General features: G+C 40.1%; 1 protein-coding gene and 1 long non-coding RNA gene across 6 annotated transcripts in view; one reads left to right on the top strand and one right to left on the bottom strand.

Annotated features, from left to right (window-relative positions):
* RNF175 (ring finger protein 175) overlaps window positions 1–15,446 on the bottom strand; it is a 37,433-nt gene extending 21,987 nt beyond the window's left edge. For 4 of the 5 annotated variants that reach the window (XM_074338421.1, XM_074338420.1, XM_074338422.1 and 1 more), the window contains exons 1-3: window positions 15,236–15,446; window positions 12,914–12,951; window positions 10,024–10,165 (exon numbers count right to left, since the gene is read on the bottom strand). In XM_074338421.1, the coding sequence (XP_074194522.1) occupies window positions 10,024–10,165; window positions 12,914–12,951; window positions 15,236–15,298 (243 nt within the window). In that variant the 5' untranslated portion in view covers window positions 15,299–15,446. The remainder of the gene's footprint in view (window positions 1–10,023; window positions 10,166–12,913; window positions 12,952–15,235) is intronic. The other variant, XM_074338423.1, reaches the window with a different exon arrangement.
* Window positions 14,519–23,523, top strand: LOC109442211 (uncharacterized). The gene is made up of 4 exons (XR_002136632.2): window positions 14,519–14,911; window positions 15,786–15,914; window positions 16,256–16,373; window positions 20,777–23,523. It is a non-coding gene; the product is annotated as an uncharacterized LOC109442211 (long non-coding RNA).
* The last annotated feature ends 750 nt before the right edge of the window (window positions 23,524–24,273 follow it).

Below are 24,273 nucleotides of genomic sequence, written 5' to 3'. Positions count from 1 at the left end.
GATGCAAAGTACCCAGCTTCTGTCCCCTCCTTTCCTTGGGATAGTTCATATGAAAGCAACTTTAGACTTCAACAGCTATGAGATTTTGGACAAATGAGCCTCCTTTTAATTGCAAAATTGGGGATAACAATGCCTGCCCTGCTTGCCTGTGCTACCTGAGGGGGGATCAAAAGAAATCACAGATGGGAAAGTGTTCTGCAAACAGTACTGTACTATGTGGAGCTAAGGTGCTGTTGTCACTATCGCGGTGACATGTGCAAAAGCACAGTGATCTCAAAGGAGGAAGTGGTGTCAGAACAATTTCTGGGATCTCCTCTGTCCCCTGTCCCAGTGCACTTTGCAGGGTTAACCCTCGAATCCTAACTGGGGGGTTACCGCTCCCCTGACTGCTAGATTTGCAACCCACCTTTTGCTTCTTGTCTTTCTTCTTTAGTTTCTGGTGCCCTTTCCAGGCAGCCCTAAGATGTGGATCGGACTCTTCTGTTCCTCTGTGTGTAACCCCTTTGTGGCCTATAACACTGACCTGAGTCCAAGTAGCCTTAAGACGATTCTTTAAGTTGGCTGTCCTCAATCCCACATGGCAGGAAGCTGATGGGCTGTGGGTCCATGGTGTCACACAGTTCCCATAGTGACACTCCTCCTCTTTAAATCAGGCCTAATACCAGCTAGTCACCTCTCTTGTGACAAGCAGCTAGGTTTAAACGATAGCAATATCTTTGTCTCTTATGTTTTATCACATTTAGACTAACCACCTATTGTTTGCTCAGCATCAATATAAGAGGGGAATGGCAAAGAGGTTTTGTCTTAGGTGTGGACTTTAATTGGAAGTGGCACCTGGAAGCACTCCATTGAGGATTCTAAACCTGGGTCCTTGGTTCTGTGGTAAAGAGTATCATGATTGGTTAATGTCTGCCAGTGACGTGGAAAGAGTTGTTAGAGAATGCATGTCACATATTTATCATCTGAGCATAAAAACGACCGATGTCATTTATTGGTCTTTTTTCATTCTCTTTTTATTGCTTCATTCCCATAAATGACTTGGATCTGAAATCTTAGAGTTGCTCTAAATCGTCTTTCAGAGAATGCTACAGTTGTTATTCTGCATATGCATTCGAACAAAAATACACATGAAGTGACACTGTGGTAACTACCTAGAGAGTTCAGGAAACATATCCTATTACCTACTTTTTGTTTTTAAATGCCAGGCAGTACTTTCAGGGAAGAGTTTACTTCTGCCTGAATTAGTCAGATAATTGCTTTCATTTTCCATCCTACTTTGTGGGTATGGTCAAAGCTAATGAATGGGTTTGCCAATTTATTGATGAAATTGAGATAAATTTATATATCCAAATAGGAAAAACAGTCTTTCCTTAAGGAAGTAAAATAGTTTTCATGAGGGCCAAAAACCATATGCTAGGTAACCAAGAGTCAAGATACGTTCCCTCTAGCATTCAGCACTAATTACTTTGACCCTCTACTATTGATGATAAAAGTATGCAGCTCCTTAAAAAAGTCTCACCAGTATTTTGGTCATTGATTTCCTTTTGCTGATTATGCAAATTGTTATCTATGATATATTATAGATTTTGAATTTTTTTAGTTCATTACTTCTGATATTAAAGAAGAAAGTGGACATGAACTCCACCTTTCAAAATCTGATCACCTGTCATTTGTGTTTTTTGTCTTTCTGTTTTAAGAATTTGATTCATCTTTTTATTTCCCCCATAAGAATGCTGAAGTATTTTTTTTTTTTTTTTTTTTAGTAAAAAGTTAAGAGTCAGTTCATTTTAATTCGGTGAAACTACCATGCTCCTATATTTTATGGTTTAGATTATAAGCCTAAATTTACAAGACTAATCCATTTCCTCAACTCGGTGGAGTTACAATCCATGATAGTTTGAAACGACGATTAGACTATATTTTTATAAAACTATTCTCTCCCTGTGGATCTATAAATACAACCCATTTCTAGAATACACCAAATTTCTCTTACTTGATGCCTGGATTTAATTAACGGTGAATAACAATGTTCAAACGTATAGACACACTACTTTTTAAAAATAGGCCTTAGAGATCAGAAATAAAAAGGAAGCAAAAAAATCATTATAGTGTATTATGTATACAGATATTTAATTTCTTAACTATCTTTAAAGTGTAAACCTAACACCATATTTTCTCAACATGCAAGAGGAAAGGTCAGAAATTCACCTTATGAATTCAATAATTGTACGAGCCGTCCTTTTGAAATGAGGGCCACATTTCATAGCAATTTAAAAGATTCTTTATCAATTTCCAGAGCAGTTAAAACTTCACATTTTTAATAGTAACTGCCACATATGAAATGTAGGAATGTTGTGCCTCATAAATAAACACATGAAATATGTGAAATTGAGGTGTATGCATGCAATGGAGGAAACCTGGCACCTGGGACCCATTAATAATGCCAGCGGGGTCACCATCTGGGCATGTGCATATAAAACACATCTGCATGATGGGTGAAGGGCAGCCATGCACCTGGATCACGTCACCCACGTTCTCCCCACCCACCCCTCGTGGCAGGAGGAATAGCCTGACTTATCAGACGCTGCCCAACAGCACCATGGTTTTTTCTTGTAGCCATGTGCATGCTGAATCTGAGAAGACTTGCAAAACTGACGTATCTTTTAATTTGTCTTTTTGTACAGGATGATAAATGGGTCATGAAATAAGAAAGAAAAGAAGGAGGGAAAGAAGGAAGGATAAAAGGAAGGAAGGAAGGAGGCAGGGAAGGAGGGAAAGAAGGAAGGAAGGAAAGAAAGAAGGAAGGAAGTTATGTATGCATATGAGGCTCATTTCCTTTGCACTGCGAATCCCAAACTACTGTATTTGCGACCATTTGTACATGTGTCTGTGTGTATTTGTCTGGGTAGGGGCGGAAGGAGAGCAGGGGGATGCTCGAGGTAAGCAGAAAGGTATCATGTACATAAGTGACTCCAGGAAATGGTTGTTACCAGTACACAGGCATGAAGGAAAGCGTGGTCATAAATTGAACAAGTAAAATTATGGAATCTTGGCATATGAAGGACTCTTAGAAATTCACTTGGTCCGTATTTTTTTTTTTTTTTTTAAGATTTTACTGGGGAAGGGGAACAGGACTTTATTGGGGAACAGTGTGTACTTCCAGGACTTTTTTCCAAGTCAAGTTGTTGTCCTTTCAGTCTTAGTTGTGGAGGGCGCAGCTCAGCTCCAGGTCCAGTTGCCATTTTTTAGTTGCAGGGGGCACAGCCCACCATCCCTTGCGGGAGTCGAGGAATCGAACTGGCAACCTGTGGTTGCGAGGACACACTCCAACCAACTGAGCCATCCGGGAGCTCAGCGGCAGCACAGCTCAAGGTGCCATGTTCAATTTTAGTTGCAGGGGGTGCTGCCCACCATCCCTTGCGGGACTCCAGGAATTGAACTGACAACCTTGTGGTCGAGAGCCCACTGGCCCATGTGGGAATCGAACCGGCAGCCTTCGGAGTTAGGAGCACGGAGCTGTAACCGCCTGAGGCACCGGGCCTGCCTGATCCGTATTTTTATGTTCAGATAAATTTAGACAGTTGATTTTGCTATTTAAATTCTGAAAGGAGATTCTACACTGGTATGTTAGTATGTATGTATTTATGCTTTGCCTCATTTTAAAAAGATTTGAATATACGTAATATTTCTAGGTACAGTAATATGTTCTAGTGGTTTACAGCGTGGAAATGATTTGTCAGTAAAATGAGGCAAGTTAACAGTGTGTAGGTAGTCGTCAGGCCTTCCTTCTATTCATTTGAAGGGAAGTAGGGTTCTTTTTTGGTACTTTACCCGTTTCCTGCAGATATGAAAAGGAGAACATAAAAAAATGTGGAGCGGATGTGTGGAATGAAATTTTATTTTTAATTAAATGTTGTTACAAGCATTTGGAAATAATTTCACTTTGAGGCTCTGTCTATGTCTATACCATATCAAACACTATCAGCTGGAAACAGAAAAATTCAAATATCCAGATGCGCAGTCTACAGTATGCTAAAAATATGAGTGTTTGGAAACATCCTGGGATTTAGTTGTATCCCAAACAAAATAAGAACTTTTCATTTTCTATCTACTTTCTCTCTGCACTTTTTGGCATCATCTAAGAGCAATTAATACTGTATTTTTAAACTTTAAAAAATAACCCGCTTCCTTTGCTTTCTGTGTGTATAATAAGCTGCTCTGATATACACAGCTCTACAGACCACAGAATAGAACCTGTTTAGACAAACTGAAAAAAGATCACTTCAGAAGATAGACATATTTGTTAAAAGCTGTATCTGAAAATGTTCTGAGCTTTTTGGGTTAGTCCCTCTCCTCTGAAGTACGTGGCCCAAATTATGTACAAAATAATGTGAAAAGAATCCTTAATATGTAACATCTTCAGGGTATAAATAACTGTATAAATAATAATTAGTATACAAAGCTGTTCACGCATATTACTGTGTGCATTTCCTACTTTTTTCCTAACTTCCCTTGCTTCTCTGTAAACTCCCACTCCCACCCTCTGCCATGATTTACGTAATTGTTGCACCCCAGTATACATATAGAGCAGTAGCAGAATACTTAACCTGTTCTCCCAAGGGAAATTTGATCAACTAGAACACAGTGCCTATGTGAAGTTCCTATTGCCTTAATCTTACCGACCCCTCCCATTTCCAAAAGTACTTGGGCAGCACCTTCCCCTCAATTCCCTTCAGTGAGATTGTTTCATACATTTGTAATACAGTTAGATGCTCTCATCACCGCCTGCATTTCTCCCTGAGATTCCCCAAACTCCTTAATGCTTTTATAAAATTGGCATACCTTAAGGTCCGCTTTTTGTGCTGGAGCGTTCAATGGGCTTTGATAAATGCATAATGTCTTATATCCAAAATTACAATATCATACAGATCAATTTTACTGCCCTAAAATTTTCATTTCACTTGTTTATCCTTCCCTTTGCCCCGCCCCCCGAACCCCTGGCAACCACTGATCATTTTACTGTCTTTATGGTTTTGTATTTTTCAGTATGTCATATAATTGGAATCATACAGTATGTGGCTTTTTCCTCTATGTCTTTCATGGCTTGATGGCCCATATCTTTTATTGCTAACTAATATTCTGTTGTATGGATGCGTAACGGTTTGCTTATTTATTCATATTTTAAAGGACATCTTGGTTGCTTCCAGTTTTGGGCGATTCTGAATAAAGGTGCTATAAGTATTTGCATGCAGGTTTCTGTGTGGATGTATGTTTTCAATTCAACTGGGTAAATACCTAGTAGTGTTATTGCTGGATCATATGGTAAGACTATGTTCACCTTTATAGGAGACCTCCAAACTGCCTTCCAAAGTGGTTTTACCGTTTTGTATTCTTACTATTGTTTTAATTTGCAATTCCCTAATGACATATGATGATGAGCTTCTTTTCATATGCTTATTTGCCATGTGCATATCTTCCTTGATGAACTGTCTTTTCAGATCTTTGCTTTAACTGAGCTTTTGATTGAGTTTTAAGTATATTTTGGATAACAGTCCTTTATTAGGTAGATGTTTTACAATTATTTTCTCCCAGTCTGTAGCTTGTCTTTTCATTCTCTTAACAGTATTTTTGACAGAGCAGTTTTAAATTTCAATAAAATCCAACTTACCAGTATGTTCTTTCAAGGATCATGCTTTTGGTGTTGTATCTAAAATCTCATTACCAAATCCAAGTTCACCTAGATTTTTTTTTCCTATGTTACCTTCTAGAAGATTTAAGTTTTGTATTTTACATGTAGGTCCATGACCCATTTTGAGTTAATTTTTGTGAAATAAGTAGGCTCTCTGTCTAGGTTTATTTATTTTGCTTATGGATGTCCAATTGTTCCAGCACCATTTGTTGAAAAGATGACCCTTTCTCCAGTGAAATGCCTTTGCTCTTTTGTCATGGGTCAGTTAACTACTTTTATGTGGGCCTATTTCTGGGCTCTCTATTCTGTTCCATTGACATATTTGTGTATTCTCTCACCAATACCACACTGTATTGATTACTGTAGCTTTACAATAAATATTGGAGTTGGATAGTGTAGGTGCTCCAACATTGTTCTTCTTCAGTGTTGTGTTGTCTATTCTGGGTCTTTTCCTTTCTATATAATCTGTAGGATCAGTTTGTTGATATTCACAACATAGTTTACTGGGATTTTCATTGGGATTCTATTGAATTTATAGGTCAGTTTGGGAAGAATCAACTTCTTGACAATATTGAACCTTCCAATCCATGAACACGAATTATCTTTCCATTTATTTGAGAGCTCTACATTTTGCATATAGATCTTATACATAGTTTTTATATTTATACCAAAGTATTTCCTTTTTTGAGTGTTATGTAAATGGTATTGTGTTTTAATTTCAAAGTTCAATTGTTCATTGCTAGTATATATGAATGAAAGTAATTGATTTTTATATATTGACCTTGTTCCTATACCTTGCTATAATCACTTCTTATTTCCAGGAGTTTTTTATTTTTATTTTGTTTTTGAGTTTTCCGTAGAAACAATCATGTCATCTGCAAACAAAGATGGTTTTATTTTATGCTTCCCAATCTATATACCTTTCATTTCCTTTTAAAAATCTTATTGTACTAGCTAGAACTTCCAGTATAGTGTTTAACTGGAGTGGTGAGAAGGGACATTCTTGCCTTCTTTCTTATTTTAAGGGGAAAGCATCCAGTTTCTTACCACTAAGTATAATGTTATCTGTAGGGTTTTTTGTTTTTTTGTTTTGTAGATATTCTTTATCAAGTTGAGGAAGTTCCTCTCTATTTTTTGTTTGATGAGCATTTTTATATGAATGGGTGTTGGACCTTGTCAAATGCTTTTCCTACATCTATTAATACGATCATATGATTTTTCTTCTTTAGCCTCCTGCTATGATTGATTAAATTGGTTCTTAGTTGTTGAATCAATCTTACATACCTGGAATAAATTCCATTTGGTTATGGTATATCATTCTTTTTGTACACTGTTTAATTCCATTTGCTAATATTCTGTTGAGAATTTTTACATTTATGTTCATCAGAGATATTGGTCTAGAGCTTCTCTTTCTTGTAATGTCTTCATCTGGTTTTGGTATTACTGTAATGCTGTCCTCAAAGAATGAGTTCTGATGTGTTTCCTCTGCTTTTACTTTCTGGAAGAGATTATAGAGAATTGATATCATTTCTTCCTTAAATGTAGACTTCACAGTGAAAGCATCTGGGCTTGGTGCTTTCTTTTTTGGAAGGTTATAAATTATTGGTTCAATTTTTAAAAACATGTAGGCCTATTTAGATTATCTATTTCTCCTCATGTGTTTTGGTATAGTTTGTGTCTTTCAAGGAATTAGCCTATTTCATCTAAGTTATCCAAATCTGTGGACACAGAATTGTTCATAATATTCTTTTATGTTCTTTTTATGTTCATGGGATCAGTAACAATGACCCCTTTTTCTTTTCTGATATTAGTAATTTGTGTCCTCAATCTTATATTTCTTGGTTAGCTGGCTAGAGGGTTATTAAATTTACTGATCTTTTCAAAGAAACATCTTTTGGTTTCATTAAGTTTCTTATTGATTTTCTGTTTTTAATTTCATTGATTTCTGCCCTAATTTTTATTTCTTTTCCTTTGTTGTGTAGCTTAATTTATTCTTGTTCCTCTAGTTTCCTAAGGTAGATGCTTAGATTACTGATTTCAGATCTTTCTTCTTTTTTATTGTATGCATTAAATACTATAAATTTCTTTTCTATTGTATGCATTCAATGCTATAAACTTCCCTCTAAGTACTGCTTTTGCTGAATTCCATAAATTTTGATATGTTATATTTTCATTTTCATTTAATTCAATTTATTTTTTAACTTCTCAAGTACTCTTCTTTAACTCCTGTTATTTAGTATTATGTTATTTAATCTTCAAATATTTGGGAATTTTTCCAGCTTTCTGTTACTGATTTCTAGTTTAATTTTTGTTGGTCTGAGAGTATATAGTTGACCCTTGAACAACATGTGGGTTAGTGGCACAAATCCTTCCCCACCGCCCCACAGTCAACAATCTGCACACAACTTCAGTTGGTCCTCCGAAATAAGTGGATTCTCAACCAAAGGTGGAAAATACTGTTTTCAATCTGCAGTTGGTGAATTTACAGATGTGAAAGCCAAGGATACAGAGGGCCGGCTGTATATTTACTGAAAAGAAAAATCTGTATAAATGGACTCACGGAGTTCAAACCTGGTTTTTCAAGGGTCAACTGTACTTGCATGATTTCTGTTTTTTAAAATTTGTTTTGGTGTGTTTGATAGCCCAGACTGTGGTCTATATTGGTTAATGTTCCATGTAAGCTTGAGAAGAATGTATACTCTCCTGCTGTTGGAGGAATTACTTTATAAAAGTCAACTAAAGTAAGTTGATCAATGGTGCTGTTCAGGTCAGTTATATCCTTACAATTTTCTGCTTGCTTGATCTATCCATTACAGAAAGAGGGCATTGAAATCTTCAAATATAATGGTGTAAATGTCAATTTCGCCTTGCAGTTCTATCAGTTTTTGCCTCATACATTTTGATGTGCTGTTGCTATGCACATACACATTAAGAATTGTTATATCTTCTTGAATAACTGACCCTTTTATCATTATGTAATGCCCTCTTTACCCCTGATAATTTTTCTTGTTCTAAAGTCTGCTTTGTCTGCAATTCATGTAACTTAATACAGCTTCCTTTCCCAAAACCTGTACTTTTAACCTGTCTGTATTTTTATATTAGTAAGTTTCTCCAGAAATTCTGTTAGCTATTTCTATTTTGCAGATAAGGAGACTATGGTTAAGATACAGTTAAGGAGCTTTTCTTTGATATGAGGGCATACTTAATGAGGTTTGATTCTAGTCTCCTTCATTTAAAAAAAGTTGCCCAAGTACAATATAGAGGGTGTTTATTTTAATTGACAGGACAAAAAATAGATTCCTCTTTCTAAGTAAAATGTTCAAAATTGCCTAAACTTAAGTATTATACAGAACTCAAAAGAATTCCCTTAGGCCCTGTGCTACACAGAAAATAATTTTTTTATGATGGATAAAAAAAAAATGACATATTGGTCTAAGCTAGCATATGTCACAGGCAAGTCTTCTTACACAATGACCAGTCTAAATCCCAGAACCCTATTGAGTGTTAATTGAAGACCTTCTCCCTTTGCGACTTTTCTCCATTTAGGCCAAATTCAAGTCTAAACGGTTGGTTATCAAAATGTGGTCTAGTAACATCAGCACCACTTGGGAACTTGTTAGACATGCGAATTATTGGGCCCTGTTGAATCAGAAACTCTGGGAGTGGGACCTGAGAGTCTGATGGAACAAGCCCTCCAGTTGAGTCTGATGCACCCTAAGATTTGAGAACTACTGCTTTAAACATTGCAAATGCAAGGCCTCAAGTCCAACAAAGCCCAGCGGATGATTCTGAGGCCGTGAGATGGCAAAGTTCTAGTGGATGTGCTAGCGTGGGATTGGTCTGTGAAAACGGGATGGTGCTCTGCGTGGCTGAGGTCAGTGCAGTGTGTGCATTAATAGGTTTCCAGGGATATGCAAACCATCAGCGCCAAGACCGCTTATCACTGATGAGACAGCCAGCCTCAACCTTTTGTTTCTGCTATGCCTAATTCTCCTTTCCTGGGCCATTGGCAGAAGTTGCTCATGCACAAAAGGAAAATTGGTTTCCTTAAACCAGGGCTTCTCAATGTTGGCACTACTGACATTTTTGTCTTGAGGAGTTATCCTGTGTATATTGAGCAGCAGATGCCAGTAGCAAGTCCCATCCCCCCTCTCTTCCCACTGAGGTGTGAGGATAAAGGATGTTTCCAGATATTGCCAAATGTCTCCTGGGGGCAAAATTGTACCCATGCACCCGGTTGAGAGCAACTGACTTAAACCAAATCATTTCCTTCAAAGTGGCGAAAAAGGAGGGATGTGGCAGCAAGAGGGGCAGCAGCCACTGGGACGACTCACGTTGTAGGAGCGGCCATGCCTCTGTCTCCACTGCACCAGCACTATCTGGGCGATGATTAGGATGCAGAGGAAGATCAAGATCATCTCCACATGCATGGACTCATGGCCCTGGTGCATCTTGTGCATCCTCTCTTGCTGCAGGCTGGAACCGGCAAAGGAGGTCATTGAGAAAGGCCTCAATCTTTGCACATTTAGCAAAACAACCAGACTGGGCTCACAGGGAGTAGTTGGGGATATCACACGTAGGGTTTTTCAAGATTTGACTGCAAAGTTTTCCTAAGTTTTTGTAGGTTCCCCCCTTAGGCTTGGGAGAGGGTCAGCTGGGAGGAGGAGCCTAAGTTTATCAGCAAAACCAATTCTTCTCAGCCCTTAGCTTTTCTGTGTGGTTTTGGCCTTAGCCTTGTCCCTTCAAGTTAAGTGGATCTTGATGGGCCCTGGAAAGACCCACTTCCAGTCCTCGATCTGCCATTTCATCACCACATAGCCTTTCAAAAGTCAGTGAGGGTCTCTGAGCCTGTTTCCTCATTTGCAAATTTAAAATAACGATCGCTCCGTACCTCACAGGATTGCTCTAAAACTGCAAAGCACATATGTTCCTACATGAGGAGTAATAATAATTATTAGGTTGTATCATGTGAAATTGCTAATTTTGAAAGTCAAAAATAGTAAAATATTGGTAATTTCAAGTAATTTCTAGTATTCTCGAGTAAAAGGATATCCTGCAGATGGAGCCTAGGGAGGGAATATCCATGGGGCTACAGAAAACTCTTGAATGACATGTATAAATTGTTTTTATTATAAGGAGAAAGAAGAGGTTTAAGTATTAGATGGGTCATACATTCAGCTGATGACTGAATGTTTCAATTTTTAGTTGGACTCTTGGTTTTACACAATGGGAGAGAAAACCATTAAGATAATATGTCACCTGGTTTAACTTCCTATAGCAGAAGTGACCTTGAAGCAGCCTAAAGCAGTGGGTCTTGACCTTGGCTGCAAGTTAAAATCATGGGGGAGCTTTTAAAAATCGCAGTTGTCAAGCTGTACCCCACATCGATTAAATGATCAATGCCCATATCAATGAAAAACACCATTGCTGGGTGTTATGGGCTGAATTGTGTCTCTCCAACCCCAAATTCATATTTTGAAGTCCTAACCCTCAATGCCTCCAAATGTGACTGAATTTGGAGATAGGGACTTTAAAGGGTAATCAATGTAAAATGAGGTCATAGATGTGGGCCCTAATTGAATTTGACTGGTATCCTTATAGAAGAGGAGATTATAAAACAAACTCACACAGACAGAAGACCATGTGAAGACACAGTGAGAAGGTGTCCAAGTCTCAAGGAGAGAGGCCTCAGAATAAAACAAAAACCACCGATGCGTTAATCTTGGACTTCTAGCCTCCAGAACTATGAGAAAATGAATTTCTGTTGTTGAAGCCTCTCAGGCTGTGGCATTTTGTTATGGCAGTTCTGGCAAACTGCCATTCTAGGAAGGGATCTAGGCATCAGTAATTTTTAAAGTTCCCTACCCATGTGATTTTAAGATGCAACCAAGATTGAGAACTATGGGCCCAGAGGACGAGAGAGTGGTCCAGAGTCAAGATTAGGAAAGAAGGGGGAAATTATGAACATTGCCAATCAATTCCTTTGTAACTATTAGTTAGCTTTATATTTCAGCCCCTATGGGGCACTGTCACAAAATCTCTTCAAGTTTCCACTTGTGACTGTATGCATTTGATGAGAGAACGAGTCAGAAAATACTGCAGAATAACATTCTGTGTCACACGATTGTGACCTTTTAAGGCACTTGTGTATGTGGGTTGGGGTTTCTCTCTTTACTAGCATTTCTACAGAGCTACTATGAAGAGCAAAGTGCCTCAGAAAAGGGCCCCATCCAAATCCCAGGGGTGCCCCCTGCTGGAGACTGTGCAGAAATGAGCCCACAGAGTAAATATTCCTGCTTGAGTTCAGTTTCTTGGAGATGGAATCTTAGAATATCAGTACTGCAAATGATCATAGATGTACTGAAACCTTTTATTTATCAAATGAAGACACTGAAATCCGTATCAGGTAAGCAGCCTGAATAAAATTACATGGCTATTAGTCTCTGTGTTGGAAGCTGAACTTGGGAGACAAGAATGATTTCTAAAAACTCATTAAAAAATACTCTCATTCCTCTGAAGAAATAGGAAGTGAGGAAAAAGTAAATGGTACAAGAATTTAGTTATAGTTTTTGTAGCCCCAAATCCAAAGTAACTATTTAATATTCTATGTAATGAATAGACTTTCAACTTAGGCCATGTAGGTAGAGGAGTAAATCTATCATCAGTCTGAAACAGGACTTGTACAGCTATAAAACTATGTTTTATGATATTAATCTATTTTGTGTATGTATAATGGAAGCACATCTCAAATGGTTAATCTATGTGGAAATACTGTGGAAAGTATAGAGCAGTATACAAATGTATTTCCTACTTTGATTAGGAATACATTCATAATTGATTATCATAATGCAAAAAAAGGAGAAATTTTTCATTTTTATTTCATTTCATGTGATGCCCACAGAGACCCAATGGCCCCACAGTAGGTACCAGAATGCAGAGGAAATAGCATATAAGGAAAACCAGATGTGTCTCATGCCTAAAATACATAATAAGTTAACACTGCCTTATTTTGAAGGACATATAAATCCAGCTTTTTGGGATTGCACAGAGTATACTGTGGTTTTGGTCTATACTACCTTTGTGTGGGCCTGGCTATGCAAACCCATCTTTTCTACCCTGAGAAATTGACAAATAAAATGATAGCTCCATTTAATTTCTAAAACTGTTACGATGGAAATCTAATTTTTAGTATAATGGTGATAAAAATAAATACTAATCACTTACTTCCACTCATCATCCACGGAGAGCTTTGTGTGAGAGATCTGAAAAACATACAAAGAGCACTTCTCAAAATTTCCTTGTTTTTTAGCTTGTATTTTATAGCATTACATGGGAAACCCAAACCAAGAAAAACAGTGATGTTTCCTAGTACTGGAATAATGTAGGATGAAAGTCCTAATAAAATGTTTGCTTATTGAACTCACACACACACACACACACACACACACACACACACCCCAAAACAAAATAGTAATCTGGTCAATGTTTGAGAACAAGATGAGGCCCCATTCAGTCATGGTTGTAGATAGTGGCCAACCAATAGGCAGTGTCACACTGGCTTTGGGGATACAATGTATAAATCCAAGAATCCCTAAAAATCATGTTTTTCTGATATCTTAAATGATGCCAATGAGTAAATATCATCTCTAAGTTCAAGGTTTTAGAGACAAAGCTGACCAGAGGATGTACTTGTTTGGAGCATTTTTGTGTCCTCTTATTAATTGAATTTAAAACCTGGCCCCAGGGAAGGGGGTAGTCTGGCCACACCCTTGCAGGCTGAGCTAGAGAGCACAGAGACCATGCCCAGGAAGTGCTTTTTGCATGACCTACAGAGTGTACCCATGTGCTGTCATCCCTTGATCATTGCTAATCCACTATATTTGGCCATTTGAAAGCTAAAAGCCAATCATGCAGTCACCCAGGAGTCTGGTTAAAGTGGAGATTTTAATTCAGTAGGTTTGGGGTGGGGACTGAGACTGCATTTCTAATTGGCTCCCAGGTGACATCTTGGTTGCTGGTCTCTGGATCACAAAGTTGTGCTACAGGGGATCAAGGGAAAAGATGTGAGTCCCTCCTAGGGTGGAGTTAACAGAGGGGCCATGCCTCCTGAGGGCAGAGGGCAAGGAAGTGATGTCAGCATCAAGAGAGAGCAAATAGCAGCAGCAAAAGTGACTCTGCCAGTCTTCTGCCCCTCCTGGTGTGCAGAGTTCTTCATTCATACCCCTTTGGATGATCAGGGATTGAAACCAGCAAAGAAGCCACGGAGCTTCCTTATAGCTTCCCCATTTTAGAGAATAAACCTCAAATACGTCTTGTGGTCTACAAGGCCTACTCTCCTTTATTATTCACTACAAACCTTCATGAACCCTGTATTTCTGTGAGTCATAGTAAATATCCCCCTCCTGCAGCCCTGCATTTCCCCATCATCACCCCCAACAGTTTTTTTCACCTCAAGCAATGTGGTCTGTGGTCACCTCCACCTAGAATTCTCATTTCCCCTCATCACCTCCAGCACCAGATCTCATCCATCCTCCGAGGCCCGACTCAAATGCTCCCCATCAGCCTTACCCATCCCCTCAGCCAGGAGCAATTCCTTGCTTCTTAGAAATCTTACAAAGCTTCACTTGAACCTGTTTTGGGGAGAGTAATCTCTTCCTACTCTCTGAGTCATTTTTGTCCATGTTATACCTTCCTTCCAGGATGCGAGCTTCGAGAGGAAAGGTTCCACTTCTAATTGCCCCCCCCACACGCGTGCACCAGTGTGTGTATACACACACACACACACACACACACACACACACACACACACACCATGTGTAGCACAGCTTCAGGTACCTGGTCATGGCCCAAGAATTGTCCTATGAATGAAAAATAAAAGATTGGATTTGAAATCACCGCCAGCAGAAGGAAGAAAGTGCTAGCCCAGTGGTTCTCAAAGCTCAAGCATCGACATCTCCTGGGAATTAAATAGTTACACTTGTGAAGAATCAGGCCGTATCCCAAAGGCGAGGAATTAGAAACCCTGAGGGCAGAGCCCAGCGATCTGCGTTTTAACCAGCCCTCCGGAGTGATTCTGACGCACGCTTCAGTTTGAGAACCATAAAATCAAGCCTGGTGTATCTCCATCACCCCTCAGCTGTCTTCCTTCTAGGCCCTTGGCTTTCACCTAGGCCCTGGAGGCTTTTGCCCGGGAGCGGGAGCGAGGAGGAGACAGGGCAGCCGGTAGGACCAGCAGGGAATGGATAGGGATGAGCCGGTTAAGGAGAGGGTGGTGAAGAGGGAGAGAAAAAGGGAAAAAGAAGGACGGAGGAGGAAAGATGGGAAACGGAGGAGAAAGAGGAAGAAAAAGAGGAGAAAAAGGAAGAGAAACGGAGGGGAGTTCAGCTTCCCTGGGGTGGGGCGGGATAAAGAGAAGCCACCAGCATCCTGGGCCGGTTCCCACCATTAGGGGCGGGGGACTTGGACACTTTGTGCGGCCGCCCAGGCCTGCGAGAACCTTGGGATCCCGGCCCCGTGTTCCCTCGGCCTGTGTCCCGCTCTTTGTACCTGCTCGTGCTGTGGGGGCACCTCCAGCACCGGCTTCGCCTTGCGCGCGGCCCTCGCGGCCATGCCTGCGCCGCGCCGCGCGGGCGGGGAGGGTCTCCCGGAGTCAGCAGATGGGGCGCCCCTCCGACGCGCGAGCCGCGGTGGGAGCTGAGCTTGCGGCGGCCGAGCGGGCTGCCCCGCCCGGGGCAGTGCGGTGCCGGCGCGGGGAGCCTCGCAGCGCGCCCGCCCCTGCGCCCTCCGCTCGCGCTCCGGCCTGCTCCGGAGGAGGGGTGCTCACCAGCACAGCTGTGGAGACCCTTCGGGTTTCGGGCCCCTCTGTCGCAGAGCAGTTGTCAGCCATCATCGCTAATAAAACGTCCTGTGCGCGGGGCAGGAACCAGCTGTTTTGTTACCAGGTGACAGGGCTGGAGGACAGCTCAGAGGTAGGTAGGAAGAGATGTGGGGTGTACGACGAGTGAAAATGGAGATGAGAGAAGGGGCGAGGAAGAGAGATCGGTTTTTTGGGGTTTTTTTTTGGTTGTTGTTGTTGTTTTCGTTTTCTCCTCCTCAGGTCTGTCCCCCAGCAGCGATTCTCAGAAGACAACAATTGAGGTGGTTGTCCAAAGGCGGGGAGACTGAACCTTTGCTGCATCCGCAGTCGTGATCCTTTCCCTGGGCCCACTGTCCTCTCCTCCCTCAGGTATCTGCAGTTTTAATCGTGTGGGACAGCTCCCTGGTAAAGGCAAACTTGGCCCCTCCTAAGATAACAAAGAGAAACTGCTGTAGGGGAGAGAACACAGAGCCTCTTGGCCCCTGTGCCACTTCTGGAAGGTGCACTTGACTCTTGGAAATCACCCACAACTTGCCTTTGTTCTCTCCACTTTCAGAGGACATTCTCCTTTCTCTTACCCTCAGGCCCAAGCCTGGACTCATGGCTGGGGAAGCCTTTAGGAATACTTGGGTGATAATATAGGCCAATAGATAAAGAGCGAACACACAGTTAGATAATCTGACTTACACATATGGCTTACTACATTCCAGTGATGACTCGTGTTTCCAACACCTACAAGAAGCTACCAGTGGAGACTGACCAACAGATGGCCGTGTCCCTGCCAGCCTAGCATGCTATAGAGGCAAACATCCAGTACATTCTGTTGTGGTAAGTGCTTCGTGTTCCAAATACTTCACCTATGTTAACTCATTCAGTCCTCAAAACAACCCCATGAGGTAGCTGGTGTTATTGTCTCCATCTTACACATGAAAACATTGAAGCACAGAGAGGTACGGAAGTTTGTTTAAGTTTCAAAGCTAGTACGTGGTGCTGGGGGAATTTGAACCCAGAGAAGACTGACTCCATGGTCTGGACTCTTCACCACTCAGGAAAGTGGTTGCAAGGGTCATCAGGGGCCAGATCAAGAAGGCCTGTGTAAATCATATTAAATGGTTTGGAGTGTAGCCTAAGGAGAATGGGAAGGCATTGCAGAGTGGTTAGCAAGAAAATGACATTACTAGACTTGCCTTGAGGGGGGTTCCACTATGACCCAAGACAGGGGGACCAGTTAGAAAGCTATTGCTGTAGTTCCAGCTAAAGGTGGCGATGGCCTTGGTGGTGTCTGTGAATGTGTGCAGGGATGGGGTGGAGGGAAGACGGAGAAATGTGGATGAAGCCTAGTGGCGCAGGTGACGGAATCTGTAAGACTTAATTGATCTTCAAGGTTGGTGCCCAGGCATGTGGTTGGAGTAGCTTGGCATTTGGGCGGATAGTGCTGTCATCCCTGAGAATGGGAATACCGAAAGAGCAGCAGATTTGGGGGTACAAACATAATGAGTTCATTTGGACATGTTGCCTCCCAACCTGACTTCTGGCAAAAGTCCCTTTTTTTCTCTAGTTCAGGATGTCCTCAAATTCTTCTAGATTCTTTTGTCAGTCTTTCTCTCCCACCCTCCAAAAAAGATCTAGAAGTTTTCTTTCCTATAAAATTCTGGCCCGTTATCATTATATAAGTTTTGGCTCCCTGTCCTCCCTGGTTGACTGACATCAGAATCGTCCACATCTTTCACTGGAGACACATGTAAACACAAAGGTAGTCATCTTCCTTCTGGCTTCAGCTCAACAGTCATAAGATAATAAAACTGAAAAGGTCCAATTCACCCCCATTGATAGTGATGGATTTGCTCTACTCTATTTTCCTCATACCCAGTTCCTCTTGTGACCAAATTCCAGGAGGCCAGAGCCAATATCTCATTTCCCAGTACGTTAACCACTACTTTCTGGAGTAGTTCACCCAACCACAGTTAATTAGTTTGCAACTCTGTTTCCCAAATCAAATGGTTGGCAGCTGACTCTGTCATAAGTCCTGGAATAGATGAGCTGTATTCCTGTTGGCAGTAGTTTCTGCATCCTTCTGTCCTCTCCTGTCCTAGAGCCCTAAGGTGATTGTAATGACTGAATGGAAGAAATGAGCTATTGTCCTAAAGCTGTTTGAAAAACAAGGCGGAGTCAAGAGTAGTAGATAATTAAGTATGGAATTTGGTGCAGGAATAGAGATAGAGCCATGGACCAGCATAGAAAGACCCCAGATGGTCACATGCATTCACAGGAAACTCATTATATGAGAGGAGTGGCAAATCAGCAGGGAAAGGATACACTATTGAGTAATTGGCTTATCCATCTGAAAAAAAATTTATGTCATACCAAAACAAAACAGGTGGTTTTAAAAGCAAAACTTTAAGATTTGGAAGACTACGTTTATCATCTCAGGATAGTAAAACATATTAATCAAGACTCAGAAAAGAAGAAATCATGAAGTAAAAGATGAATGAATTAGTTTACATTAAAATTTAACATTTCCGTGCAACAGAAAGTTGCTATTAAAAAGAAGCACACCATGGTCAAAGAATATTTATTTGCATATATCTAGTTGTCAAGGATTGGTTCTCAGAAAAAACAGAACTGTTAGGAATTAATTTCAAAAGAGTGTAGATTAATCGAAAATGAGCAAGGGATATAAATCAATTTGAAGAAATAAAATTGTGAGACTTTGGTAATTTTAAGGGAATTATTGTATTTACATATATGTGAGTTAATCTAGAATGCACAGAGTGCATTTACTTACTGTAAAGTGGCTCCTTACAGACTTCCTATGCACTCCCTGATTGTCACTCATGAATTTCCCCCCTTTCTCCACTGTCCTTCTGAGGACAACCAAACTGCCCTGGGCTGATGGTGCCACATCATGGTTAGATCTTGCAGAAGTCCCCTCCATTACGTTACAAATGGTCTTTTGCAAGTAACTTTCTTTTTCAATGAACTCCTTTCCACTTTTCTCACATCTTGTTAATATTCATACACAAAATGTATGTTTGATCCTTAGCATTACAGCTATAATGGGTGATTTATGATGTCTTCAACCAGGTGCAGTGCTGGTCACAGGGAATAGGGTGGTGGAGAGAGTCTAGACAACAGGCAAGGCCTTTGCTCTGTGAGAGGGATAGCAGGAGCAGAATCAGTCCAAATGGGAGCCAGGATGTCAGATTCAAACCATCCAGGCAATGTGACTATCCAAGAGCTTGTCTGATCTCAGAAATCAGTATGAAAGAGGCACCAAAAGTTCTGCACTTCAGTGATACTTGAGGTCAGGGGCAGATTGATAACTGGGTGTAGTCATTTCTAAAAGGAGAGGAATAGGGAAGCCAAGTCCTACCTTGGCTGAGGAGATGGCTGCATAGAGATAATTAGGCTAACTCCCTTTGAGTCAACCTTCACCCTCCTTCCTCCTCCCCAACCCCCACTGGGTGTTAGGTTGGCCTTCAGCTGCAGACACCATCCTTTTAGAAGTGACAAGAATCGTGCAATCTGGTCTGATTCTCAACTGTCAGGGCTCCTGACTACAGTTTTCCACGTCCCCTCAGCCTCCCTGGGTATACCTTTTCATTTTTAATTATTAAATCTGCCTTTGCTTAAGTGCTAGTATTCAAGACAAATGATGGATACTCAACTGTTTATCTCATCCTTTAATGATTAATATTGTAACATTATTGACTCCTACTCTTGTTTTGGCAAAAATGTACAGTGTTTAGCTCTATCATGGTTACATGGAGTTTTGTGAGCTGGCGTGTGGCCCTGATCGCCATTTATTTTTATTTTTTTATTTTTTCCTGATTGCCATTTATAACATCTCTTCTTTGGGGAAGTGAATTCTGCCTTTCAAACCACAGGCTTCCAAATGCAGGTTTGGAACACAATCCGTTTGTGAGCTGGGAACTCTGTATTAATGTCTCTTGGCCCAGGGCAGCCCCACAACCAAATGACATGCGGTTTAAGGTTCATGTAACAGCCAGTTCATTTAAATAATGTTAGCTGGAGCTCAGTTTTCAGGTTCTCAGGTTTCTGGTTAATTTGGACTAGAGAAGGCAGCAGCCATCAGACAACAGCAATGATGGGGCTTCCCGCTCCCTATAGAGAGATGACACATTCTGGCTCTTCGTGGGTTACCCTGCAGGTTTTAGGACTGGGCCTCTTCCAAGGGCAGGCTTTTCAGTTCTGTTGAACAACTGATCTTGAAAAAGAACTGCTTTAAAAAACCAACTATACTTCCAAGTCTAGAAGTTTAGATAGGGTCATTCTAATTTATTGAGTGCAGGGGCCCTCTTAGCAGGAGGGGAAAATACATTTAAGTCCTCCATGGGGCTCCTTCCCCTCTCCCCTTCTTGTTTTCCTTTCCTGTGCTTTTTCTAAGAAGTCTCATCTTTACTACCATGTTTCCCTGAAAATAAGACCTAGCCAGACAATCAGGTCTAATCTATCTTTTGGAGCAAAAATTAATATAAGACCCGGTCTTATTTTATAGCAAAATAAAATAAAATAAAATAATATTTTATAGTAAAATAAGACCAGGTCTTCTAATAGAATATAATGTAATATAATAGAATATAATATATATAATACCAGGTATAATATAATATAATACTAGGTCTTAGATAACATAAGACCGGGTCTTATATTAATTTTTGCTCCAAAAGACGTATTAGAGCTGATTGCCTGGCTAGGTCTTATTTTCGGGGAAACACAGTTAGTTAGAAGCTAGACAGCTCTCCCAGGCAAGCCAATCTTTACTGTCCTAACTATGAAGAAAGTTAATATTTATCAAACTCCTCCAGCGCCAGGCACCGGACTGAGTACTTTCTGTGTCTGATATCACTGAATCCTTAATATGACCCCTGTGACAGTATTATCATCCACATTTTACACATGAAGACAGATCTAAGACATTTAAGAAGAGGTTAATTGTTTTATCTAAGAATGCATAGCAGCAACCACTGCTCTGCCAGCTCCCTAAGCACCGGGTTGTATGGGAGGCCCACTGCTTCACTGGGGGCACCCCCAGGAACCCCGTCCTACTGTGGAAGTTGTATTTGTCGTTTCTAGTTAAGACCAAAGACTTGCCACCATCATTGTTACAGCCCAGGTTAATTGGGAATATCCCTTAGCACCTCTGTTCCACAAAAGTCACTTTCTTATGAAAGAAAAATACTAACATTTCTATTTTCTCTTGACTTTAGGTATTTGCCCTATGTGGGGGCTTGAAACAAGATCCATTATAGAAGCAACAACAAGAGGACACGGTTATTTTATCATGGAGTCCACAGCCTGCACTTCTGGACTTACCATGGTAATAGCCAAAGCTTTTTATAATTCCTACTAATGCCAGGTACTTTACGTATATTTAATCCTCAAAACCACCCAATGAATTAGCTGTGCTATTATTATCCTCATTTACAATTAAGGACAAATAAGGCCATCATCTTTGCTTAGGAGACCCACTCCTTTCCTCATTTTAATCTGGGAAAGTCCCACCCTTCATGCCAGGACCACCCTATTCTTTCACCAGGTTTTCCCAGATCCCCGGTGGAAATACATCTTTCTCAATCCTTTTGCATTTGCATCTATTCAGACTGTTTTGTGTTCAAGGTGCTGGTACGTATGTTTCTGTCAGTCACCAACTGCAAACACTCAGCGAGCAGAGACTCTGTTCTAATCACTATTCCACCACTGCATTGAACACAATGTCTGGCCTGGAGCCAAATTTTATTGGTGGTATGGTTACATTTCCAGGTCATGGGGTTTTTGCCCCAAGCCTCCATAAGGACCCCAAGCCTTATGGAGGGAGAGTGAGGACAGGTGGTTTCCTTTAGCCCATGGCCTGCAGAGGTTTCTCAAGGAAGGAGAGGGGACCATTGTGGATGCAGACTTTCCCATTCTACTGATTACAGGACCTTTAAGAGCTCTGCACTTCCAAAAGAACTTAAAATAGAGGCCTACGTTGTGCCCTTAACGTTTTCTCCATTGCAGTTCAGAATGTGCAGATACTACTTCTTGTTTTCTCATGTGGCATTATTAGTTAGGAAGGGGACGTATTTTTGCCATCACTTAGAGAAGCAGCCCAGAGAAGGAAAACAATGTAAAGGGTGAGGCCTGCATCTGTTCCATTCTACCTGTTATCTTATCCTTGTATCAAGTGAATGTAAATTTTGGTGTTTAGCCACATAATTCTAAAAATATGGGGCTTGCATGAGTGCTGGAGATACGGTTCCTTTTCTAATTTATTCTATAAATGCAGTAATCCTAGTACATCATATAATTAGAATAGTGTACACATGGAAATAAAACACACATTTACATTATTTTAGATGATCAGACAAATGGAATATCAGCATTTTGGGTTGTTGTTGATTTTACCCCTGCTTGGGGAAGAATTTTAATTTTTTTTAAAGTTTATTGGGGTGACAATTGTTAATTAAGTTACATAGATTTCAGGTGACAATTCTATATTACATCATCTATAAATCCCATTGTGGAATTTTAATTTTTCTAAGTTACTAAATGGTTATAAACAAAAATTTTGTGTCGGGCATGTCGAATTATGACTATTTAAAAAATGTAATATCTTGGCATACAATTACTTATGTATGTTTAATTTTTATAATAAACACATTTTGCTGGGTCTCCAAAGAAGGAAAGTTTTAGAAGCCATCCTGGATACAATAGGTAGTAGGTAATTTAGGGAATAGTTGGGCACTACTTGTTTAAGATTTTCCTGCAGATAATTGCGGATATCTGTCAAAGTGGCCATAGTTTGGGGGACGATTTTGAGTGAACAACTCAAAGGAGGTTTTATCCTGTTACAAATGTGGAGAAGAGCATGTGTGGTCTCAGTGTGTGGCAGGGCTTGAGTCAGGGGCCTCCCTCTACTTCTGGCTTTCTAGAGTTTTTTGGAAAGGTTCTCTATTTTCCCCCCCGTAGTTGCTATTGCGTTCATATTCTAAGTATACATATTTAAGGAATTATTATTAAAGAAATGAAAAATCTCCTAGTAAGACGTCATCTGGGTGAAGAATCACCAAAGAAGAGGTCAGAGCTGGTAACCTGAGCATGAAAAACTTGATTATTTGCTAGACTTAGGGGTAGATTAATTATCTTGGCTTTCCAAATGGCCTGACAAATGGAAAGGACACCAGCCAATGAAGTGTAACTGCCAATAAAGGTTATTCATAAAAGGAAGATAAGGCTGTGGAAGGTGAAGTTGAATTTGGTTTAATGCACGTTGATTTTGAGGCAGTCTAGGTCATGCGGGCAGAGATGTCCACAGTTAGAGACTAACCAAAGCTCAGGAGAAGAGTTAGGGACCGTGACAGTGACTTGGTGTTTGACATTGATGAACTCTCTAGGAGTGAAGACCATTGTCCTGAAAGTCTGCACTGTGAGAAAAGAAGGAGGTGCAGGTATTTGGTGGATAGGATATAGACAATAGGATTTAGAATCAACCAAATTTGGCTACAAGTCTGAGTTATAACACGAGTTATAACAGCGAGTTATAACTTGTGTGACCTTAAGCCTTGGGACATCTGACTGTTTTTTCAAATAACAGACTTGAGATATAATTCACATACCATACAATTCACCCTTTTAAAGTGTATGATTCAGTGGTTTTTTAGTATATTTACAAAACAATGCAACCATCAGCACGATTTAATTCCAGAACAATTTCTTCAAAAAGGAAACCCATATTCATTAGTACTCACTCCCCTGTTTCTCCTTTCTCTGTCAACCCCTCAGTAACCAGTAATCTACTTTCTGTCTACATAGATTTTCTGAATGTTTCATATAAATGAAATCATACAATATGCGGCCTTTGTGTCTGGCTTCTTTCACGTAGCATAATGTTTTCAAGGTTCACCCATGTTGTAGCATTTATCAGTACTTCATTTCTTTTTATGGCCAAATAAAATTTCACTATGTAGTTATACCACATTTTGTTGATCTACTCATCAATTGGTGGACTTTTGGGTTGTTTCTACTTTTTGGCTATTCTGAATAATACTGCTATGCAAATTCATATACAAATGTTTTTGTGGATGTATGTTCTCAATTCTCTTGAGTATATATCTAGTAGTACAACTGCTTGGTCATATGGTAACTCTATGTTTAAGATTTTGAGGAACTGCCAAACTGTTTTTCAAATTGGCTGTATCATTTTACAATCCCATCAGCAGTGTATGAGAGTTCTGATTTCTCCACATCCTCACTAATAGCTGTCATTACCTGATTTTTTCTTTTTTTTGTTCTAGCCATTCTAATGGGTATGAAGTGGTATCTCATTGATTTTGGTTTGTATTTCCCTAATGAATAATAATGTCAAACATATTTTCATGTGATTATTGGCCATGTGTGTATCTTCTTTGGAGAAATGTCTAGATTCTTTACCCATTTTAAAATTGGGTCATTAGTTTTTTTACTGTTAAGAGTTCTCTATATATTCTGTATACAGGACCTTCATTAGATATATGATTTGCAAATATTCTCTTCCATTCTATGAGTTGTCTTTTAATTTTTTTGATGGTGTGGCTTGAAGCACAAATGTTTAAATTTATCAATTTTTTTCTTTTGTATGGGTGCTTCTGGTGTCATATCTAAGAAATCTTTTTTTTTTTTTAATTTTATTAGTTTCAGGTACGCAAGACAAAGCAATACTTAGACGTTTATCATTTATATTCCTCAC

Source organism: Rhinolophus sinicus, linkage group LG07 (genome assembly GCF_036562045.2).
Source record: "Rhinolophus sinicus isolate RSC01 linkage group LG07, ASM3656204v1, whole genome shotgun sequence".
Lineage (NCBI taxonomy): Eukaryota > Metazoa > Chordata > Mammalia > Chiroptera > Rhinolophidae > Rhinolophus > Rhinolophus sinicus.
Note: the sequence above shows the minus strand (reverse complement) of the source record. Positions and strands in the feature narration are given on the sequence as shown.